This window comes from Chiloscyllium plagiosum, chromosome 15 (assembly GCF_004010195.1).
Source record: "Chiloscyllium plagiosum isolate BGI_BamShark_2017 chromosome 15, ASM401019v2, whole genome shotgun sequence".
Classification (NCBI taxonomy): Eukaryota; Metazoa; Chordata; class Chondrichthyes; order Orectolobiformes; family Hemiscylliidae; genus Chiloscyllium; species Chiloscyllium plagiosum.
The window spans coordinates 35,271,228-35,297,045 of record NC_057724.1 but is presented as its reverse complement, the minus strand read 5'-3'; the positions used below and the strand labels follow the sequence as shown (position 1 = coordinate 35,297,045).

General features: G+C 38.5%; 1 protein-coding gene across 5 annotated transcripts in view; it reads right to left on the bottom strand.

The window, feature by feature from the left end:
• Positions 1 to 3,551: 3,551 nt before the first annotated feature.
• Positions 3,552 to 25,818, bottom strand: part of ocrl (OCRL inositol polyphosphate-5-phosphatase) — a 116,686-nt gene continuing 94,419 nt past the window's right edge. For all 5 annotated transcript variants that reach the window (XM_043704674.1, XM_043704675.1, XM_043704679.1 and 2 more), the window contains 3 exons: positions 21,388 to 21,515; positions 17,115 to 17,226; positions 3,552 to 7,677 (listed from right to left, as the gene is read on the bottom strand). In XM_043704674.1, the coding sequence (XP_043560609.1) occupies positions 7,553 to 7,677; positions 17,115 to 17,226; positions 21,388 to 21,515 (365 nt within the window). In that variant the 3' untranslated portion in view covers positions 3,552 to 7,552. The remainder of the gene's footprint in view (positions 7,678 to 17,114; positions 17,227 to 21,387; positions 21,516 to 25,818) is intronic.

Genomic DNA, 25,818 nt, shown 5'->3' with positions numbered 1-25,818 from the left:
GACAGACTCATTGCCCATGGATACTCAGATGCAACCATCCCAACACTTATTCATCTAGCATCAGCATAAAACAACTAAAAATTTCAGAAGGATATCCTAGTAGCTCTTTCATTGAGAAACTATAATGATAGGCCAGGATTCATAATACTGTTGCAATGTGGAACATAAGTATACAGTTTTGAGCAATTCTGGTCATCAAATTGAAGTTTTTAAAATTTGTATGAAGAGTCTGAATGATAATGCGATGGAACATCTTTATTTTAAACTTGGAATTAATGTATAATTCTTGCTCAGAGTCCTACATAAATATAAATTTGTGTAAATTAATTCCAGGTTGACTTCATATAACTCTAGAGGCACATAAAGAAGTAATTATCTATGACATATTTACGATCTTTCAGGGCCTTTTTAAAAAACAATTTTAAACACAAAAAGTTATCAATTAGATAGCATGCTGCTATCAGTTACTTTCTTCCAGTTATACATGAACTTCTTGAGCGTATCTGCAGCCGTTTTGATAGATTTCAAGTAACTGAGCAGAAAATAGTACTTCACATATTGAAAATAGACGTTTTTAGGATCTGAGTGCATCTTTTTCTTTTACCCTCTCTTTAAACTTTCAATAATTTCCTTTTATCATTTGGTATGAAAAGCATGGATTTTCTAAAAAGATCATGTTCACTGTTCGGTAACATTTATTGTATGCTTTCCTCTGCAATAGAGCTGGTAGGATGATCATAAGACATAGCAGAATTACGCCATTCAGCCCATCGAGTTTGTTCTGCTATTCAATCATGGTTTGTGTTTTGCAAACTACACCTCCTGCTAAATATTCCATAATTACAGAAAGAATCTTACTTCCAAAATATTATGATTGTTATATTATTTATTGTTAGTTGCACAATAGAGAATTCATGGCTTTGAGGTAACAATTTTGAATCATTAGTCATTAACCTAACAAACTAATTCATTTAGAAGGAAAATCATACGCTTGAATCACTCCAGGTTTCAGAAGTAAGAGTTTTTAACGCAACTAAGATACAATGTGTGTGCCAAGTATTACCAGTATAAACTGGAAGAAGTCCTATGCACAAGAGCCACAATTAACCCCTTAAATATTAATCTCACGCACTGAAGCTTCTCTGTGCTGTAGCACTGACTTCTGCACTCTGTTCTACTACCCTGATGCACTTTGCATGGTATGAACTGCCTGTATAGCACGCAAAGTAACATTTTTCACTGTGGTACGTGACAACAATAAATCAAATGCAAACTCATTAGCTTGACACCTGCAGGCAATGTGGTTTTTTCCCGGTGTGGTGGATGCTGAAGTTTGCTGAAACCAGCCAACACCCCCTTTATGATGACATTTCATGCACTAGTCCTTATCGAAGTTAAAGAAAGTGAATTGGTATCTCAAGACTATCGAAGGATATAGACTCATACCAGAGAATCTCTCTCCCCACTCCTACTTCTGGGTTCTGCTATGCTTGGCTCTATACTATCCCCTAGTGATGTTTAATTCCTGGAAGAAACCTTGCTAAGATTATCCATGTCCAGATGCAACTCTCTGTGCAAGATTTCAAACTTCAGCCAAATACAGGAAATATCCAAAACAAACACATTAAATTCCTATAATACAGATAGAGGCCATATTACCCATTGAGTTTGCACTGATCCTCCAAAAAGCATCCTACTCACACCCAGCCATTACATCTCCATAGCTACACATTTACCATGGCTGATCCACAAGTCTGCACATCCTTTAGACACGACAGGGTTATGTACCATGGTCAATCCACCTTGCCTGTACATCATTTGGGCTGTGGGAGGAAACTGAACACTCGAGAACCTATGCAGACACGGTGCAAACTCCACACACAGTTACCCAGGATTAGAATAAAACCTGGCGCGGTGAGGCAGCAGTGTTCACTACTGTGCTACCTGAACTGGATTAGCATCCATAAGGAACATTCCAGGAGCTAGCTTGAATTATTGATGAATATAAGTGAATAAACTCCATCAGGACTATTCAAAGTTTTTATGCTTAGTTGGGTGGTTTTAAGTCAGAGCATTGATTGGAATATGCAATTTGACAATGGAAGCACTTGAGTTAGCACACATCTGTATCCATTTTTCAAGTTTATCCCACGTACTGCCACCTTGGATCTTGTTTTCAGGGAAGGAAATTTGGCAATAGAGAATTCATGGCTTTGAGGTAACAATTCTTTCTCTATTTGTGAGAAAAATTCTTGTACATCTTTTCTCTTTCTTGACAAGTTCGTAAGGTAGTGTGACCTGTGATCTTCGTGGAAGTTTCAGTGGTTGATGTGAGTTTATGTGAACAGTGCGATTTCAATGTCCTATCCGAGCAAAATTGTTTTTTTTTTAAAACCTTTACTGTTTATTCACTGCAAGCTGATTTTGGCACTAGGCATTTATAACACTTGTCACAATTTTTGAATGCCTCAATGAGCTTTACAAATATTTGTTGAAGTGTAGTCACTGTTGTAATGTAGTAGGCACAGCAATCCACAAGACCATAAGATATAGCAGAATTGGGCCATTTGGCTCATCAAGTCTGTTCTGCCATATGGCATATATATTTCTCAACCCTATTCTCCTGCCTTTTCCCATTCTTCTTTGATCCCCTTTTTAATAAAGAACCTGCCTTAAATACCCTCACTAACTTGGCCTTCATAGCCTTCTGCAGAAGGCTTCTCCATATATTCACTACCCTCAATTTTAACAGGGTAGTCCTTTCATTCTGAGGCAGTGTCCTTGGGTTCTAATCTCTCCTAATAGAGGAAACATCTTCTCCATGTCCATTTTATCCAGGTCTCAGTTTTCTGCAAGTTTCAAGGAGATCCTCCCTCATCCTTCTAACTTATCCAGTACAGACCCAGAGACCTACACCCTTAGCCACTGATACCTCCATCAAAGGCCAATAAAAAGGTTTTGTCCAGTCTATTCTATGCCCTCATAAGTTTATTTATCTCAGTCATGCCTCCTCTCAATCTCCTCTTCTCTAAGAAAACAAACCAGTCTGTTGAATTTCCCTTTGTAACTGAAACTCCCCTGCCCAGGCACCATCCCAGACCCAGGCCCAGGTGGGCAGCACGGTGGCGCAGTGGTTAGCACTGTTGCCTCACAGCACCAGAGACCCGGGTTCAATTCCCGCCTCAGGCAGCTGACTGTGTGAAGTTTGTACGTTCTCCCCGTGTCTGCGTGGGTTTCCTCCGGGTGGTCCGGTTTCCTCCCACAGTCCAAAGATGTGCAGGTAAGATGAATTGGCCATGCTAAATTGCCCGTAGTGTTAGGTAGGGGGTAAATGTAGGGGTATGGGTGGGTCGAAGGGCCTGTTTCCACACTGTAATGTAATCTAATCCTGGAAAATCTCCTCTACACCCTCTCTGGTGCCATCGTGTCCCTTCTATGATGTGGATTCCAGAATATTAGCATGCAGAGCATGAATGTGATGACAAAACAGGAGCAGTTCAATGAGATGCAATGGGACTGTACATAATATTTCAGTAAAGTTTTAAAACAAATTTGAAACAGTGGATTTTATTAAACATCATGCAGTTGATCAATAACAAGGACATTGCATTTACAATAAAAAGTAGATTGAGCAGTGCCTACAGTACAACTTGGAACAAAAAAAAACTCTGAACAACACTAGTACAGCAATGCTCAGCATTCGAACTGTAAATTTCAGCATCAAGTGATATGTACATTTAATCCTCTAACCTGTTCAAGTTCTAAGCTGAGCAATGTCTCTATTGCAAGAATGAGGGGGTGGGGGGGAATGCTCTGACAGTAGGACAAGCACCTTAGTTTCAAAATGCTGACATTTTGTATAGGCCTGCAATCATACTCTTTTGGTCACATAGGTATGTTCTAGATGAACTGAAAGAACTGAGGAGAAAAACATGAGCAAGGCAAATGTTGCAGCAAGCAGATAAAGTTAACCAAATGCTACCCAAAAACATAGCCATTGTGATTATTTTAGTCTCCAACTAATCTGTGTTATATATTTAAGCAACCTTCTGAGTATAATATGCAAGATACTATGAACAATATATAAGTGACATAAATTTTAAACATAAAACTGGTTGAGGCCACTAGGTTTTTGGTCAATAAATAAAGATATCAAATTCAAAATACATCACTTCCATCCACAGAAGACACCACCCTGTGACCCGAGCTGACAGACAGCACCTACTTTACAGACATTTCAGACACCTTAAGAATGACTTGTTAGAAAACTCTTTAAAAAGGTTGCTTCCTAAATCCGAAGCACAAAATTATCTACATTTTTATAAAATAATGTTAAAATAAACTAATATGTTTACAGGATTAATTTCTAAGATTCAGAGCGTCTTGAAAGTTGTTATGGTTGTTTGTTTGAATGTGCAGCCGAGATAACCTTCCTTTATGATAGGATCTCTCAAATTTCTGAACTTCACACTCAAATGTACTTTCAATATGGAGTGCTGTTTTACTTTTAATCAAAAAGGATTTCAAAGTAGCTGCATATTTATAGCCTAAATAACAGAAAACAAATATACATACTGCTCAAAAAAACAGTACTATAATACATGTAAGACCATGGATTGGCGACCCACTGACATTGCAAATGTATAGTACCATAAAAGGGAAAATACATACATTAAAGAACCATATCAAACATTACTTCCAGAAGGGTCAGTATTAAGGACAAATAATTTAAACTTTAACAAGTAGTTTCAAAGATCTGATCTTATACACAATTTCAAAGATTTTCCTTGTACTGAATATCAGAACTGAACACATGCCTTCTTTTGTTACTCAAAGCAAACATATGAAGAGTGAACAAGGACTGTCTTTATCAAACAACTAACAAGCAATAGTTGTAATGTCATCCTGGAATACCACAGAATGAACAATTCAATTCTCCACCTCAAAAGATTAACAGCTTGTATTTTGATATGCTGGAATGTAACAATTACTTCACACTACTTTGTGTTTCATTTTTAAAAATGCATTATCGAAATTAGCTATACCATGTTATTAGTTAAATTAATTATTTGAATAATTAACAATGATCAGGCTGCATTCTAAGATAGCACAGCAAAACAACTTTATAAATGTTTGCTATCAAAATGATGTGTTGCATTCCTCATTTATCTCAAATGTTAAGATACTTTAAGAGATTGAGGATGTCAATTATGAAAATAAACTTCCTGATAACTCAAAAGGTCCAAACAAGAAAAGTCAGAACTATATATTAATAAAAGACAAATAATGTGGACACAGATTTAAACTGATTTTAATTGGAAAGTTTAACTAAGATACTGAAAGAATTTAAATATTGAAATATACATTGTAGTGTATTACAACAATTGCAAATCACAGTTTGGCATCTAAATACCTGCCCCCATACCAATGACATTGAATACTTCTGATAACTGATCTTTTGAATTAGGCCTCTCAATTAGTTTATCAAGTCTGTTGACTTACACCTGGCACTACAGTGATAAAAACAAAGATGATAAAACCTTTAAACAACAGACGAAGACACTTCAGTAGTTCAGTACACTGAAGGAGAGGAATTTAATGGGCTTTCAATTAGTTTCTGGTTTTGATTGATGTCAGTTATCTCAATTTGCCCTAGTTAGGTTAGCAAAAATACCAGTCCAAAGTTTCACATTAACACCTCTGCTTTTCTAGCTATCAGTGACTTCAAAAATTGAGCTGCCTGATTATATTTCATTTCAACTGATGTGCAATTGATATCTTTCAACTCTTAGATTCAAGCCAATTTGTACTAAAAAATAATTTAATTGTACATAAGTATTACATTCTTCATATCACTTAGGCAATGCATTTAGAAGAAAAAACATTAAACAACTGAAATCGAGCAGAAAGGTTCTTAGTGTTGATATTCTCAGCAAAGGTGTTCATAACGGAATGTGGAGTTTGAAACAAGGCATCTCTACAGACATTTACAAACATCTCATCAAAAGTAGGTGTTGGTTGATTTTGGAAAAAAATATATTTGCACCTTACTTAGGAGTATACATTGTATTGAAAGTACTCTGGGTAACACATAAATTTTATGACATAGATTTTTAAATATATGTACACACTCGCGTCCCCATGACTAGGATCTGGCAACAATACATCAGTTTAACTGATTAACACATGGCTTTTTACTAGTGATTGAATGATACACGGTTTCAACTTAAAATTATTCCAATTGAATAAAAAGATTGAGCTAACATTCATACATTTTTTCTCTGTTTAAGTGGCAGGAATAGTTTATGGCACTGCAATATTACTGATTGGCAAACAGGAAATCTGATTCTGGATGATGAGCTGGACCACTTCAGCTTACAACAGGCAAAACTCAGCCATTCACTCAGGCTGATCTAAATTTGAATTCTCTGTACACTGGATCTGGAATTGGATGGTCTAAAATTGGTTTGGAATCTAATGTTACATGACACGACTGCCCTTTGCTTTTACATGACAGGGTAGTCTTTGACTTCTTCATGCAGAAATTAGAAAACAAAGCTGTATTATTACCTCACAGGTAAAGCATATATAATTTGTATATCACAAATGTAATATTCAATCAATACGAAAAAAACAAGTAACCATTGCTACATCCATTTCTTGAATAGAGTTTTGCAAAACTTGTACAGAATCTCTGCATGAACTCTGCAGACAAGTCGCACATTTGCTGGTCTAATTATGCTTAAGTGCATCAAGAATTCTGGAAATTTAAAAAACTTTATGCATTAGTCATATTTCAAAGAACAAATATTATGATTTATATTAAAGAAATTCGATCCCTGAAAATTAAAGCATTCTTTCTGTCTTCCCAATAATCTGCTGCTTCCATGTGGTCTTCTTTATTTGGGTGTATAGGCTAAAAGCTTCGAATAATCTCTTATGCAAAGTACTTTTACTCAAGACACAATGTAGCATTCTGTTTTTAAGTAGACACAAGAACCAGCACAATTGTGGGAATCGAAGCATTATTACTCAATGCATTAATTTACTGTTTGTACTCATTTGAGGCTGTTTCAGACTATTTTCTATGTACTGCTACAATTATGACTGATTACTGCATTTCAATGGTGGAAGCATATACAGGTTTCATGTACTGTGATTGAGGCATATTCCCTGTTTCACCAGAGACAACACCCTTCAGTCACTTTCAATTACATAAAAGATGCCCACTCTTAACTTGAACTAACTTGGCAGTAAATATAGATTTTTAAACAAATTACTAGAAAAAGATGTAATAGTTGGATGAAAGTTCAGATTGACAAGAGTAATGCAACTGCTGAAAACGTGTATGATTATACTGGGCCACAGTGTGACAAGCATTCTTAGCTACTTAATGAGAAAAAGATTAAGCAGCTGTCTTATTTCACTCTGGTCAATACTGAAATGCACTGAAAAAAATAGGTCTCATCACCTGTATCATTCAATCACAACTTTAACAGATGCAGCTACTGTCACAGTGCAGTGAAGGTGTGCTGATATGTTTGCCTAGCATTTAGTCATCATCTCCACTGGTCAGGAAGCCATAGATGAAATCCACAGCACGTTGGCGATCATTCTGGGTTTGCCTCCCAATTAAATTTGGTGGTGGTCTCAAAAGAAGACTTGCAAAGAGGGTAGCTGTTGATTACAGAAAAATAAATTATATAATATCTTTTAATATGGTTTTCTTCAATTGGCCTGAACTTTTTACCTTCATTTCAGAGGACAATAACCATTGCTGGGGTTTGGTTCTCTTTTACTGTGTGGTTGATGCCACTGAAAGAGTTGAAGTCAAGATCTGCCTTTAGGTTTTGACATCAAACTAACACTTTGACATCATGCTAAATATTGTGAAACATGGTAATCACACATATACCTGGTTCGGATCTTAGATATATTAGTCAAATCTTATCTTCATGTGTTAATGCCCATATGCTTTCACTCTCTTATTTAAGTGTATTGTCTAATGTAGTTTAGTTTGTTTTAGTTTCATCCACACTGCTATTTGTACTCAGTAATATGGATCTCTGTGGCATATTTGCAAGATGGATCCAGGATCTGGAAACTCTTTTGTAACAGTTCAGAGTTGCTGGCAATCATCCTTCACATCTGAACTAGTGCCTTTGAGAAAGAAGGATTGAAATATAGATATATCCTTACATTCAGTTTACCAACATAATACAAACAGAAAAACATTGAGTGAAATCACTAACAACAAAAGCAAAATGATGTGATACTCAAAATAGAGAAATTATTGGAAATATTCAATTCAGGGAACAACTGTGAGGAAATAGTTAACATTTCAAGATTAATACAAGGTGACCTAAACTGTTAACTGCTTCTCTCTAGAAATGCTACCTGACCAGCTGAACTCTCAGCATTTTGTTTTTAATCAAGTGAAACTCATCATATTAAAAAGTAAATAAACAATACCCAACATCATTCAGAATTAACAAATTATACTTCAAGGCAGGTAGCACTGTGTTCTATGTACACGTGGCAATATGACCAATCAGTTTTTTTGGAACATTTGAGCATTTGCTCCAAAGAGAATTTTTACTTAAGCTTGATTTAAGTTTTGATATAAAGCCAGACTGAAGATAAGTAAAATTATTTGAAGAAGGTGCACCAGAGTTTAAAAGCTGAAGTCAGTGACACATTAAGGGGCTTGAATGACAGTAGCTGTAAAAAAACATTTAGTCCACATTTGGAATATTGTGCACAGTTCTGATCGCCACAAGGAGGATATGGATGATTTGGAGAGGGTGCAGAGAAGGTTTGCCAGGATGTTGCCTGGTTTGGAGGGTTTTAAGTCTGAGGAGAGGTTGGATACACTTGGATTGTTTTCACTGGAAAGACAGAGGCTGTGGCGCCATTTGATAGAAGTCTACAAAATTATGAGACACACAGATAACGTGGATAGGCCATCTACAAGAAAGCACAGGTTCAAGGTGAGAGGGGGCAAGTTTAGAGGAGAAGCACGAAGAACATTTTTTACACAGAGTATGGTGGGTGCCTGGAACATTGCCAGTGGAGATGGTGGAAGCAGGCACTTTAGCAACATTTAAGGCATATCTTAATAGGTACATTAATGGGAGATAAAAGAGGGATAGAAACTGTGTGGACTATAAATAGCGGTCTAAATAAAGATTAAGAATTGGCACAGGCTTGGCAGGCTAAAATACTGAGAGATCTCTACAGTGTTTAAGGTGCTAATGCTTGAATGAGATATTAAATCAAAACCCCATCTGCTCCCTCAGGTGAATGCAATAGATCCCACAACATTTTTTCAAAATACAAAGTTATTTCTCTAAATATTCTGAGCAAACCACTCCAATTAAATGGTAAATAGGGATGAGCAATAAATGCTGGCTTACCCAGGAATGTCCACATCCCATAAATAAATTTCCTTAAAAACAATACTTCTAGATAGCAGTTATATTGCTACAAAGGCACTGATTTTATTTGCAGTACGATTTTCACTGGTTATATCCACTCAAAAACGAGTGGCTAGTTTGTCGGGCAGTTCAACTAGTTAAATTTTGTAGGAGAGTCAGAAATCAAATTTTGATCTTAGGAGAACATGGAAAATCTGATATCTGGTAAAACAGCAGTATTTGGAAAGAGAAAATCTGGTTCACAAGTACATGGCTGACTAGATTTAGAAAAATGCTGATCAGAAAAATTCCCTTTAGTCAACTATCACAATATAGAGTTCAAAAATCACACAACACCAGGTTATAGGCCAACAGGTTTATTTGGAAGCACTAGTTTTCGGACCGCTGCTCCTTCATCAGGTGGTTGTGGAGTGTAAGATCTATAGAGTACAGAGCTTGAAAGTGCTTCATTAGGCTAGTTCTGTAATTAACTTTGCATTGTTGATTTAAAGCAGCTTTGCTAATCTTTGTAATGTCATAATATGGAAACTGGAGACATGATTTTAACTTTGACAGTAACAGAAAGCAGGCACGATCTTATAATGAGTGACCAGTGTGTTAAAGCCTGTATTCTGCCAAATCTAGTCTCCAGGATAATGCCTCTAATACTTCACAACTATCTGATGAAGGAGCAGCACTCTGAAAGCTAGTGCTTCCAAATAAACCTGTTGGACTATAACCTGGTATTGTATGTTTGTACACCCCAATCCAACACCGGCACCTCCAAATTATCACAATATAGCATTCAGTATTTTCTGTCTTATGCTAAATGTTCTTAATTTAAATTTCTGATTGTAATTGTTAGATTGTCCATTATTAGTTTGCAGGAAGTGAAAATAAAAATCAGTTTACTGACATATTTGGTTCGGTAACTCAACATATACTTAAGATTATATGTGATCATAAGATACACAAGTCCACCTATGAGAGATCTGCAACAGAGAAAAATTTGTACTACTAGTTAATTCAGTTTAATAATGTTGGTTGAGCAATAAACAAGCCAAGATTTAAGGAGAACTTCCTGACTGCGAAAAAGAAAGTTCCACATTATGCTCTTTGCATCCACCTCAACAGACAAATGGAACTTCTTTTTACTATTGCATCTGCCAGCAGTACAGTGAAGTGGCAAGCAGAATTATGTGGACAATTCCTTGAGTGGGAACTGAAGCCTTAAACCTCATCGCCCTGGGAGGTAAGAGTGTCATCATAGTAGCAACTAATTTTATTTTTAAAATAAAAACAGTACAACAGTTCCTTCCGTTCAAAGCACTATCTTGGAGATCAGATTTTAACAGGTGTTGTCAGAAAACAGGCTATAACACACTGGTCACCCATTATAAAACCTTGCCTGCTTTCAATTACTGTCAAAATTAAAATCATGTCTCAAGTTTCCATATTATGACATAACATAGATTAACAAAGCTGTTTTAAATCAACAAGCCAAAGTTAATTACAGGACAAGCCTAACGAAGCATTTCCAAGTTCTGTGCACGCAATATAAGGAATAAAGTAAATGGGTTTGTGGAGGAGGTCAAAATTGTGAGGTATAACGTGGTGGGTATCACAGATGTGGCTGCAAGGGGATCAGGATTGAGAGCTGAATATTCAAGGATATACATCCTATTGAAAAGAAAGGCAGGTGGGCAAAGGGGGTGGGATTGCTTTATTAGTAAGAAATGAAATTAAATCAATAGTAAGAAATGAAGTAGGGTCAGATGGTGTAAAATCTGTGTGCGTAAAATTGAGGAATTGCAAAGGTAAAAACAAACCATAGTTGGAGTCATGGATAGGCCTCCAAAAGATTAATCAGAAGCTGGGGCGCAAGATACACTAGGAGATAGAAAAGATGTGTACGAAAGGCAAAGTTACAGTGATCATGGGGGATTTCAATGTGCTGGTGGACTGAGAAAATCAGGTTGGTAGTGGCTCAGAAGAAAAGAAATTTGTGGAATGTCTGCGAGATGGCTTTATGGAGCAGCTTCTGACTGAGTCCATGAGAGAACAGGCAATACTGGATTTAGTGTTGTACAATGAGACAAACTTGATGAAGGAGCTTAAAGTAAGAGAACCTTCAGGAAGCAGTGATCATAATATGATCAAGTTTACTCAGCAATTTGAGAGAGAGAGAGAAGATAGAACCAGAGGTAACGGTATTCCAGCTGAATAAAGGCAACTACAGAGGCATGAGGGAAAGGCTGGGTAGAATTGACTGGGAGAGGAGCCTAGGAGGAAAGACAGTTGAACAGCAATGGCAGGAGTTTCTGGAAGTAATTCAGGAGACACAGCAAACACAGGAAAAAGAAGCATGGCACAGGGAGGATGAGGCAACTATGGCTGACTAGGGATGTTAGGGATAGCATAAAAGCAAAAGCAAAAGAGAAAGCATATAAACTAGTGAAGAACAGTTGGAAACTAGAGGATTTGGAAGCTTACAAAAATCAACAGAGGGCAACAAAAAAGAACTAAGGAGGGACAAGATTAAACAGGAGGGTAAACTAGCCAGCAGAGTCATAGAGATGTACAGCATGGAAACAGACCCTTCAGTCCAACCCGTTCATGCCGACCAGATATCCCAACCCAATCTAGTCCCACCTGCCAGCACCTGGCCCATATCCCTCCAAACCCTTCCTATTCATATACCCATCCAGATGCCTTTTAAATGTTACAATTGTACTAGCTTCCACCACTTCCTCTAGCAGCTCATTCCATTACGTACCACCCTCTGAGTGAAAAAGTTGGTCTTTGGTGTCTTTTATATCTTTCCCCTCTCACCCTAAACCTATGCCCTCTAGTTCTGGACTCCCCTACCCCAGGGAAAAGACTTTGTATATTTATCCTACCCATGCCTGTGGTGAAAGGGTTAAAATTGTGTCCCAATACATGTGTGAATCTAACCGAAAATGGAAGGTGTCGCTTAGTCCCGTGTGAATCTTGTTATACACCTTCCCGTGTGAATCTTCTTATCTGTATGTAACCAGAATCAAGATCTCTTTGCTCAGCAACACTCCCGAGGACCTTACCATTAAGTGTACAAGTCCTGTTAAGATTTAATATCCAAAAATGCAGCACCTCGCATTTATCTAGATTAAACTCCATCTGCCACTTCTCAGCCCATTGGCCCATCTGGTCAAGATCCTGTTGTAATCTGAGGTAACCCTCTTTGCTGTCCACTACACCTCCAATTTTGGTGTCATCTGCAAACTTACTAACTATACCTCTTATGCTCACATCCAAGTAATTTATATAGATGAAGAAAAGTAGTGGACTCAGCACTGATCTTTGTGGCACTCCACCGCTCACAGGCCACCAATCTAAAAAACAACCCTCCACCACCACCCTCTGTCTTCTACCTTTAAACCAGTCCTGTTTCCAGATGGCGAGTTCTCCCTGTATTCCATGACATCTAATCTTGCTAACCAGTCTCCCATGGGGAACCTTCTCAAACACCTTACTAAAGTCCATATAAGTAACATCTACTGCTCTGCCCTCATCAATCCTTCTTGTTACTTCTTCAAAAATCTCAATCAAGTTTGTGAAACATGATTTCCCATGCAAAAAGTCATATCCTTGCCTTTCCAAATACATGTACATCCTGTCCCTCAGGATTCCCTCCAACAACTTGCCCACCACCGACGTCAGGCTCACTGGTCTATAGTTCCCTAGCTTGTCCTTACCACCTTTCTTAAAACAGTGGCACCACGTTAGCCAACCTCTAGTCTTCCGGCACCTCACCTGTGACTATCAATGATACAAATATCTCAGTAAAATGCCCAGCAATCACTTCCCTAGCTTCTCCCAGAGTTCTGGGATACACCTGATCAGGTCCTGGGGATCTGTCCACTTCTATGCATTTCAAGACATCCAGCACTTCCTCCTCTGTAATATGGACATTTTTCAAGATGCCACCATCTATTTTCCTACATTCTATTTCTTCCATGTCATTTTCCACAGTAAATACCGATGCAAAACATTAATTTAGTATCTGCCCCATCTCCTGCGGCTCCATACAAAGGCTGCCTTGCTGATCTTTGAGGGGCCCTATTCTCTCCCTAGTTACCCTTTTGTCTTTAACATATTTGCAAAAACCCTTTGGATTCTCCTTAACTCTATTTGCCACAGCTATCTCATGTCTTCTTTTTGCCCTCTTGATTTCTCTCAAGTATACTCCTACTGTCTTTATACTCTTCTAAGGATTCACTCGATCTATCCTGTCTATACCTGACATAGGCTCCCTTTTTCTTAATCAAAACCCTCAATTTCTTTAGTCATCCAGCATTTCCTATACTTACCAGCCTTTCCTTTCACCCTGACAGGAATATACGTTCTCTGGATTCTCGTTATCTCATTTCTGAAGGCTTCCCATTTTCCAGTCGTCCCTTTACCTGCAAACATCTACGCCCAATTAGCTTCTGAAAGTTCTTGCCTAATACCGCCAAAATTGGCCTTGCTCCAACTTAGACTTCAACTTTTAGATCTGGTCTATCCTTTTCCATCACTATTTTAAAACTAATAGAATTATGGTCGCTGGCCCCAAAGTGCTCCCCCACTGACACCTCAGTCACCTGCCCTGCCTTATTTCCCAAGAATAGGTCAAGTTTTGCACCTTCTCTAGTAGGTACATCCACATATTGAAATCAAAAAATTTTCTTGTACACACTTAACAAATTCCTCTCTGCCTAAACCCTTATCACTATGGCAGCCCCAGTCTACGTTTGGAAAGTTAAAATCCCCTACCATAACCACCCTATTATTCTTACAGATAACAGAGATCTTCTTAAAATTTTTTTTCTCCATTTCCCTCTGACTATTAAGGGAGTTGATAATACACACCCAATAAGGTGATCATCCCTAACCTATTTCTCAGTTCCACCCAAATAACTTCCCTGGATGTATTTCCGGGAATATCCTCCCTCAGCACAGCTGTAATGCTATCCCTTATCAAAAATGCCACATCCCCTCCTCTCTTGCCTCCCTTTCTATCCTTCCTGTAGCTTTTGTATCCTGCAACATTAAGCTGCCAGTCCTGTCCTCCCTGAGCCACATTTCTATAATTGCTACGGTATCCGAGTCCCATGTTCCTAACCATGCCCTGAGGTCCTCTGCCTTCCCTGTTAGGCCTCTTGCATTGAAATAAATGCAATTTAACTTATCAGCCCTACCTGGTTTTCTGCTTTGTCCCTGCCTGCCCTGACTGTTTGACTCGTCTTTGTTCTCATCTATACCAGTCTCAAATTGAAATTTTTCCTCACTACCTCCCTGGGTACCCCCCAACCTTACTAGTTTAAATCCTCCTGAGGAGCTCTAGCAAATTTCCCTGTCAGTATATTAGTCCCCTTCCAATTTAGATGCAAACCGTCCTTCTTGTACAGGTCACTTCTACCCCAAAACAGCTTCCAACGAACCAAAAACGTAAATCCTTCTCCCGTACACCAGCTCCTCAGCCATGCATTCCGCTGCTCCATCCTCCTATTCCTGCCCTCACTAGCTCGTAGCACCAAGTAGTATTATAAAGGAAGACTGTCACAGTTTATTTTGATATATAAAAGGGCAAAGAGAGGCAAAAGTGGACATTGGGCCACTGGAAAATGACCCAGAAGAGATAGTAGTGGGGAACAAAGAAATTGCTGAGGAACTGAATAATTATTTTGTGTCAGTCTTCACAGTGGAAGACACGAGTAATTTCCCAAAAATTCATGAGTGTGAGTGGGCACAGCTGAGTATAGTGACCATCACCAAGGAGAAGTTGCTAGAAAAACTGAATGGCCTGAGGTGGATGAATCACCTGGACCAGATGGACAAAACCCCAGAGTTATAAGGGAGGTAGCTGAAGAGGTAGTGGAGAGATTAGTGGTAATCTTTCAGGAATCACTAGAATCAAAGTGGGTCCCAGAGGACTGGAAAATTGCTAACATAACATCACTGTTTAAAAAAAGGGAGTAAGACAGAAGACAGAAAATTATACACCGATTAGCCTAACCTCGGTCGTGGGTAAAATCCTGGAACGCATTGTGAAGGATGAGATTTTTGAATACTTGGAAGTCTATGGTAAAATAGGGCAGAGTCAGCGTGGTTTCATCAAGAGGAGGCCATGTTTGACAAATCTGCTAGAATTCTTTAAGGAAGTAACAAGCAGATTAAACCAGAGTTACCTCCTTGAATATTTTCGAGCTGGATTTCAAAAAGGCCTGTGACAAGATACCTCAAAGGAGGCTACTGAGTAAGATAGGGCCCATGGTGTTAGAGGCAAGGTGCTAGCATGGATTGAAACTTGGTGTCCGGCAGGAAGTAGAGACTGGGGATAAAAGGATCCTTCTCAGGGTGGCAGTCAGTGACAAGTGATGGTCTGCAAGGCTCAGTGTTGGGATCACAACTTTTCACTTTATACATTAACAATCTAAATGAAGGAACTGAGGGCATTCTGGCTAAGTTTTCAGATGATACAAAGATAAGTTGAGGGACAGGTAGCATTGAGGAGAAGCGGAGGCTGCAGAAGGATTTGGACATGTTAGGAGAGTGGGCAAAGAAGTGGCAGATAGAGTACAATGTGGGAAAGTGTGAGGTCATGCATCTTGGTAGGAAGAGTAGAGGCATTGACTATATTTTCTGAATGGAGAGAAAATTCAGAAGTCTGAAGTGCAAAGAGGCTTGGGAGTTCTAGGCCAGAATTCTCAAGGTAAACTTGCAGGTTTAGATAGTAGATAGGAAGGTAAATGCAATGATAGCATTTATTTTGAATGGATTTGAATATAAAAGCAGGGAGATATTTCTGAGGCTCTATAAGGCTCTGGTCAGGCCATATTTTGGGCCGCATATCTCAGGAAGGAGGTACTGGCCCTGGAGCGTGTTCAGAGGAGATTCTCGAAATGGTCCCAGAAATGAACAGCTTGACATATGAGGGACGTTTGAGGCCTCTGGGTCTATACTCCATGGAGTTTAAAAGAATAAGGGGTGATTTCATTGAAACATACAGAATATTAAATAGCTTGGATGAAGTGTTTGTTGGGAAGATGTTTCCATTGGTAGGAGAGACTAGGACCTGAGTGCACAGCCTTAGAGTAAAGGAAAGACCTTTTCGAATAGAGATAAGGAGAAACTTTTTCAGCCACAGAGTAGTGAATCTATGGAATTCACTGCCACAGAAGTCTGTGGAGGCCAGATCATTGAGTATACTAAAGACAGAGATAGGCTTCTTGATTGTAAAGGAGTTCAAGGGTTATGGGGAGAAAGCAGGAAATTGAGGTTGAGAAACGGATGACGGATCAGACTCGATTGGCTGAATGGCTTAATTTCTATTCCTACGTTTTATGGTCTTATCTCAAATTGGTGTAATAGCTGTTTTGAATTAATGAATTGTAATTATAGCTGAAATGCACAAAAGGAAGTTGCATAAATCTTTTTCTGGAACATAAACATTTTCAGTCTTGTTTAAATCTTATTGAATGATAACAATATCTAAGTAAACAACTCATTTCAATGTAACAGCCAGCTCACTCAGAGGCTGAGAACCAAATTGCTGTTGAGAATGATACTAGTGGGACCTACAGGTAAAAAGGAGTTTAAACAAATCAGTTAAGTAATGCTGCATGATATTTGACCTGTGCCATTAACAGGCAGATAATGTGTTTCATCTTTTCTTACCTAACATCCTAGCATCAAGCTTGTTTTCTTCACTATGCTTCAACAATTCCCGCAGAAATGCCATCAAGTACTTGAACACATTTCTGTGACTGCGGGGCAACTGAGATATTAACTGGAGAAAAGGAGCAAATAATTATGATAATGTAAATATGTTCAAAATCATCAATACTATAAAACAATACTAAATATCCAATGTGGCATGGCATAGTGCAAAACACTAAAACATAGAATAATGGGACAGAGTCTAATAATCTTGAAATACCATTTTCATTCCATAGTGAATAAAATGCTGTTTAATAATACTGTACTTTCCAATTATTACCAAATAAATCATATTTATAGGAATCTGGGTTATAAATAAATTTAAATGTGAATCAGTACAGGATTAATGTACCTTTGCATACTGTTTAGATAATCACCAACTCTGTGACATCTTTAATAGGATAAGTAGTCCTAAAGTACTCAACAATTTGATGTCAGAATGCTGTTCTACTACACACAATTTTATTATTCTGTGAGCAAGAGTAAGTGAACAAAGGTGTCATAAGGAAGGTTTTGAAGGGGAGGATGGGGTATTTAAGAGAACAAATAAAATGATTGGGGACAAGATGGCCAAAAGGTTCTGTTACCAATAGTAAAGGATAATTCACAGAAGATGCAGGATGGGGCATAGATTTGGTGAGGTAGATGCAGTTTAACCACTGGAAGGTTTTGGAGACAAATGTGTGGATTTAGAAGTTATTGGAAGTTCACTAGCTTTATTTTGGAGTTAAGGGGGGGGGGGGGGGTGGCTTATGAGGAAAGGCTGAGTAGATTGGGATTATATTCATTGGAATTCAGAAGAATTGTGGGGGTGTGATCTTATGAAGGAAATTGATAAAATAGAAATGCTGTTCCCACTGGGAGGTGAGACAAGGACAAGAGGGCATGGCCTCAAGATTAGAGGAAACAGGTTTAGAACTGAACATCTTCAGCCAGAGGGTTGTTAATCTATGGAATTCCTTGCCCAGGGAAGTAGTTGACACTACTTCAGTAATTGGTTTTAAAGCTAAGGTAGATACTTCTTTGAAAAATAAAGGAATTAAGGGATATGGTGAAAACACAGGTAAGTGGAGCTGAATCCAAGAAAAGATTAGCCCTGATCTTATTGAGTGGTGGAGTAGGCTCAAAGGGTCGGACGGCCTACTCCTGCTCCTCGTTCTTATGTTCTATTGAGATGACCAAAGAGGATTCAGCAGGAGTTGGCAAGAATTGGGGACGAAAGGTGAATACGAAATAGTGTAAGAGATGTGCACAATGAAGCCTAAGTGTATGTGTTTACAGTGATTCTGTTGAAGGACAAAGTTAAAAATCACACAACACCAGGTTATAGTCCAACAGGTTCATTTGGAAGCACTAGCTTTTGGTGTGCTGCTCCTTCATCTGATGAAGGTGGTGTTGTGTGATTTTTAACTTTGTCCACCCAGTCCAACACCAGCTCCTCCACATCTGTTGAAGAAGCCAGGCTAGTAATGTGTTCCTCTTGAAAAAAACTTTTTGTCAAATGGGAATCTGGGTTTTTGGTATTTCTGCAAGCTCAGTTAGTTACTTATCATGAAAAGCTACAATCCAACAAGGTGCTCTTAGCAATACAAGCATAATGTCTGCATGACATCAATGCGAATCAGGAATAATCTTTCCTTAGCTCACAAACTAAATGATGATTGAGAAAGGAAAGTGTCATTAGAAGTTCACAACATGAAATCCAAAAAACAAAGGTCACCCTTAATACAAGAAAATTCTGAGAGGAAACCTGGCACTGTGGAGGAGGGAAATCCCACTGACACTTTCTAGCAGAAAGCTTTTGGCAAGGTTACTTCACAAGATTAAATTTTGTAGCATCAGTAGAAAGTTAAAACTCTGGATTAGGAATTGCTCAGACTCCCATGATCAAAAAGCTGCAGTTAACAGATGCATTTCAGCTTGGAGATATGTTACCAGTGGAATCAGTCTTCTTTAGAGATACACAAGGGAGAGTCAAGAGTATGGCAGATAAATTTGCAGATGAACAACATTGAGAAAGGGTTAAGATTCCAGAAAAGTAATCAAATCCAAATGGATTTACTTGTGCTGGGTGACTGGATCTTACATTAAAAACTAAGGATTAAGTTTATATAAATGTAGTGCCAGGCATGTTAGTAATGACAGCACAACATGAAGTGTCATTTGCTGGGGTCAATACTGAACAAATCAAGAAAAAGAAATATTGTGCTACTGTGCACAGATTGCAGAAGGAACATCATGGATGTGGAGAAATTGTACCTAAAGCTGACAAAGGTAGGGTTATATCAATAGAACTGTTCAGCAGAAATCAAAAGGAGCCTATTTTGACATTGTATGTTTCAGTGGTCAAATCACACCTTGCATATTATGCCCTGTTTTCATTCCACTCCCACTAAATGGGCAATGTAGTGGTTTTTAAAAAGACTAGACTTGGGCTACAAAATCGATTCCTAATTTAAAAATCCTGAATTATGCAGATATGTTCAAGATCTCAGATTATTTAATCCACAGAGAAGTCTAAACTAAATGGTTGGATTCAGTACCAATAGTTATTTTGTTCCTGTTTGACAGATGGGTAGGATAGGGGATTCTGAGTTTAATCTATGTAGAAGTTGGAATGGCTGGATGTTATGCATTCTTTCTTATTGTAGAGAATTTTGAGCCATCAGAATACGTTTTCACTGCTATGATGAAACAGACTCTTGGTATTGTTTCAAGAGCAAGTTAAATCAATTCCTGACAGGGCAGAAATCACAATACTGTATATGGAAGTTCTTTTTACAGGTAATACTGGATTCATATGATTTCCCTGGACTGGTTTCCTTTCCTTTATCTACTTTCACGTAGTGATCCTTTATTTGCTTTCATTTTGCTCTCCTGGGAGATTATATGGTTGCACGGCTGGGAAACTGTTCAGCCATGATTGTCTAGCCATTGTAATATGGACCAGGCTGGCTGAACCAGCTGGGCTTTTCCTGCCATCTTCATATATTTGTAAAACAAGGTTTCATTTATATGCTTCACTTACTTGAGAGTTCGCTTCAATAAAATTTGCTATACAATTCAGGCTTGTCAGTTTACACAATGTGGAGCTAATCTCCCTTAATCTGCGTGCCTTACTCTATGAGAGAGGAGCATGCCATCATCCAAGATGTAGTTTACAAGTGGAATGTATTTAACGTATTCTCAACATCCAGGAACAGAATACAAATGAAGGCTCACATCCTGTGGACGCATGCTGGCCCATATGCTATGTGAGATATAAAATCCATAAATAATAGTTCATTAGAATTTTACATTGCATGGTCTTGAACAAGTCACTCTAATGGTAGCAGGAATATTCTCTAGTCTGGAACCATCTGAAAGTCTTGGTGATTTGGTTCTAATTGAGATTTCTCAATACTGACAAGAATTGCAATCTTGCTGATAAAGCTTAAATCTTTGATGATATGGCAACTATGTTCAGATGGTTCAGTGATCTGGATAGATAAAATCTTGTAGCCAGGGAAACCTGCCACTTCAGATACTTTTTGAATTGGGTGTTAGGGTCCAAGTTAGAGCTGGTTATTTACTATTGAATTGATCAAAATTTTCTTTTTATAAACTTAATTCCATGTTCTTTCTGCATAAAATCTCTACTGATGCAAGTTTATTACAAACTATGCAGTTGCAAATCACCTGGGTTACAATGAGGTAAGGACCCATCTAAATTGAGGTAAAGGATCTATTTAAATGCAAAAGGCTTCAATTAAGGTAGCTATGTTAATTGCATGTAGGATTCTTCAGGGCTTGACAGTGTAAATGCCGAGAGAATGTTTCCCCTCATGGGAGAGTCTAGAGCTAGAGGGCACAGTCTCAGAATAAAGGGGCATCAATTTAAGACTGAAATAAGGAGGAATTTCTTCTTTTAGAAGGATTGGATATCTTTGGAAGTCCTTGCCATAGACAGCTGTGGGGTCAGAGTCCTTGCATATATTTAAGTCTGATATACATAGGTTCATGATGGGTAGGGGAAATCAAGAGTTACATAGAAAATGAGGAAAGTGGATGAGTGGTAGTCAGATCCTACTGATTGGCGGAATAGAGTCAATGGTCTACTCCTGTTCCTTTTTATGGTTTTTTTATTTATATATATATATACAGAATACAAGGTATGCTAATTTATGCTGTGAGCCCCATTTTATACAGTATCATAATAGTCACACAACAGTAGTGGAACTTTAACTTTTACCTGTCTACAGCTGCGATTATCAAATGAGGTTTCTAGGCATCTAACATGCAGCTCATAACATATCACAGGCTCTGGAAGCGCTTCAAGGAAGATGAGCAAAGCTTCAGCTACTGAATGATTACTGCCAGCTGGCATGTGAAATCAGGAAAAATAAACAGAATTGATTGGTCAAGTATTTAATGGCAGACATAAATTAGGGCTAGTATAAAATATTCAAGGGAAATATATGGAATTGCAACAAAACTTACATTGTTATTAATGAAGGGATTAAAAGTTTGATTAGAATGAAAAATTAAATTCCTAAAATTCTCCTTCACTGAACACAATATCCAGCAACCTTTCATCAAATTTGGTCAGCACTTTTCATGACAGATTTTACTGAAACCATTGTTGCACCCTCTGTTGGAGCCTTGCCCTCCCCTCGCCAACAACCCTGCTCTGATTTGCTACACCAAAGTCTAATTGTAACCAAGATATGGATAGAAATACTGTTCTCTAAAATACTGCAAACAGCTAATTACTGCCAATGCATGAAAGCAACTTGGATGGGTTTAGATAAAATGCAATTAAGATAGACAACGAGATTACAGCAGTGAAACCATGTCTTCTATCGGCATTACGAACACATTATTTGTCTACTCAAAAATCATGTGCTTTTAATACCAAAGAATAGTTAGAAATTTAGATCAATCTTTCCAATCTAACTCTGCTTTCTGGCTCTTTCTGGCTAACTTGAGGTTACACCACAGACATACGCAATTTCGACTCAGTACATATGCAATACGCTAAAGAACAGCCCTGATCTTTCTATGCATAATTCTGGTTAATATACGAAGCCTCTCATTTGTTACTTCCTTTACACAAGATATTCTCTTGATTTATTTTTCTTCTTCAGCCTAAAATGGCAGGGGGGAGGGCAGGTAACTATCATTGTTGGTTCAAGATGTTAGCAACTCAAGTTCCTGAATTCCTGCCATGGCTCATGTGATTGATAGGCTGATTCTTGACCTGCAGATCTGTGGGCACATGGAACAAGACAACCTTCGAGGCAGTAGGATCTAGAATGCAGGATTTCCTTTCTTTGCTTTTCTTCTCATTGCTAAAGGTGTTTGAAGTTGAAATATGATGCAACTTGATGACAAGTTTGACTTTTGAACATCTGTGTAGCAAGTTCCTCTAAGTTATCAATACCAACGCTACTAGATTTCAGATCTGATTTGAAATGTTTCCCATGTCTTTCACCAGAGCACTGACATTTGAGAGTTAAAAAAACAGCAAAGTTTTTCAACCATCTGGAAACAGTGCCCAGTCCACTGTAGTTGATTTTGAAGGAGTTTTGCCTAGATGCTTGAAGAGCTGGCTTCAAGAGGGATAAGAGCATTTTTTTGGTAATTCTCCAGAGAATATGGTGTTTCCTCAGTGCTCTTACGTGTCAATGATACACAGTCCAGGTCTCACTGCAGGACAGGAGTGTGGTGATAACAACTTTCCTACGTACCAGAACATTTGATGATTTGTAGAGTCTTTGCTGACAATGCTTTCTGTCAATGTTCAGAGGCAGAACTGTCTCAGTTGACCCAGTATTCCTCACCTTGTCATTAAATGGTGTCCTTTTGAGAGAAATGGCTGCCAGGAAATGGGAAGTGCTCAACATATTTCAGAGTCCATCCTTCAGCGTATGTGGGATTTTTGACTAACTATATCTGGTGTTATACAAATTTTACATTAGATACATTCAAGGTCAGACTAAGTCTCTTTTGGTCAGAACTGAAGAGATCAAGTGTGGTGCAAATCTGGTGTAGTAGAGCAATGACATTGTAGTCACCCACATATTTCAAATTAAATAGATCTAAAGTAGTCAGTTTAACTGTGCCACTGAGGTGGCTGAGGTTGAAGTTTTCCATTTGGGTGGTATTTAATACTCACAAAAGAGGGTGGTTGATCTTTGAGGAGATGAACAACACTATCTGGGAGATTGTAAGTAGTATGGGGGCCATTATAGTCTTGCTTAACCAGCCTGCATTTTGAAAGATTTCCCAGTCAAGACAGTAATGATCATGAAGCAGTTGCAGGAACGTAATAAGATTTCTTCCACACAGCCTCGTGATTTGCTGACTAAAATGTGATGAATGCAACAAAGAATTCCATGTGTTGTTCTTGTTAGGTTCACTGGAGTCACTTAGCAGCAAAGATAATGTCAGAGGTTCCTCCAGAAGATGTAAACTACACTGTGCATCTGGTACAATTTTCTCAGCTGCAAGTAGTAGCCAATTCAAAGAATACTTGTCAGGATTTTCCCCGCTATGGAGGAAAGTGAACAGTTCCTACAGCACGATTTATGCCCTTTCTCTAATAACATTGTTATATTCCTTAAGTCAAGTGGGGGGGGGGGGGAGCAGTTCTTTCTCTATTCAAATCTGTGGCAAATTACCCATCAATTGCTCCATAGGGTACTGGTAGATAGCCTGAAAAGCAGCAGCTGCTACTCTGGATTGAGAGGTGTTCTTCAGAGAGCAAGTAAGTGAAACAAAGTATTTCCAATAACTTTAAAGAAGCTATTAAATTGCAGTAGTCATTTACATTATCAATTTCATAAATTTTAATAAGCACTTAAACAAACATTAACATTTTAAAAAGATAGCTTCCCTTGAATGCAATATAAACAAACTCATTAATATATATTGATCATTTGATTTGTTTGACTGAATTGATTTATTTATTGTCACAAATATCCACTCTCCGGCACCATCTTAAAACACAGAAAAATAAACCAAAACAGAATATAAAGGCAGAAGCATAAAGAAGAAGCGTTCAACTTAACTATCCTTCTTATTAAGTGTTCTGCCATGGGCATGGTGGTCAGGTAAGAGTCCCTACATTGCCACAGTTTGGAATTGAAGTCGCCACTTGTCGGCGCCATCTCACCACTGACAGTCCTAACTGGACCCTGCCAATGTTGATGCCACCAATGCTTCTGGGTACCGCACTGGCCCAAACTCCACTTCACTGCTGCTAGGTGTCCACTTCGCACCCACCTCGCCAATGCAGCAGCTGCTGCAAGGTCTTGGAGGCCCAAACTCGCCTCCAACATAGCAGCTGAGAATCCGGACTACGACTGCCTTCTCAGTGCACAATTCTGCCCCCCCCCCGTAACCCAAATCCTTTCTCACCCGGAACATGATTCCGCGCTCGGCCCACTCAAGTCCATGCATCTCCCTCATTATGTACTGTAATCCACTACATTAGAGGGTCTCTTTCATTTTCTAGATGGTTTGAAGATAAATACAGTGGATGTCTGAAGAGATTTTGCATGGGGGGAGGAGGAGAAGGAGGAGGAGGTGGAGTTTACCTGCATTGGTCTTTAAAATGTCATGATCAGATGCAGAAATAAAATCAAGAAAGCTAAGGGAATGCTGACCTTTTATAGCTAGAGGACTGGAGTACAAGATTGCAAAATTATGCTGTTATTGTAAAAAACTTTAGTTAGACCACACTTGGAGTAGTGAGATCTCGACATCACATCTTAGGAAGGATTATCTGACCTTAGAGGGAGTACAGTGTAGGTTTACAAAAATGATATCTGGACTTCAGCAATGAACTTATGAGGAGACATTATACAAATTAGGCCAGTTTTCTCCAGAATGTATAAGGTTAAGGGGCAATCTGACTGAAGTCTTTAAATATTAACAGGAAAAGACAGGGTAGATAAAATAAACTACTTCCACTGGTTTGGGATTTTAGGACTAAAGGGTAATGTCCAAGAGTTAGGGCCAAACTGTTCAAGAGATCTGTTAGAAAGTATTTCTGCACAGTGGGTGGCAAAAGTTTGGAACTCTCTTCTGTAAACACTAGTGGATGCCAAATTTGTTGTTAATCTTTTGTTCAGCAAAGGTATTATGGGATATGGGCCAAAGGCAGGTATATGGAATTAGGCTACAGATCAGCCATGATCTCACTGAATGTGAAACAGGCAAAGGACTGAATAGCCTACTCTTGGTGCTATGTTCAAGCAAAAAAACTAAAATCAACATGGCCATTTCATTAAAAAAACATAGTTCCACAGTTTGACTGGTCTTAGCATTAAAGCAGTTTTAATCAAATGTGCCCCTAAGGAGCACTGATAAAATTAATTTCAATGGGAATTGGGCCAACCTCCACTTCTTAGGGACATTCGTATTGGACTCGAAACTATTTCTCCCAACAGATGCTCCCTGACCTGAATTTCTCCAGTAATTTCTGTTCTATTTGGCAATCCTCCGCTGGTTGCAGACAAACCAAGTATGAAAGATATAGGTGTATTTGTTAGTGGTTATTCACCTCAGAGTCAGAACATTGATGAAGCTGTTCAGGAGCTCCTGCAGCAATGACCTTCCTTCCATCAGAAATAGGGATTCTTGGTGAAGATTGCAGAATGTACACACTATTTGGGAC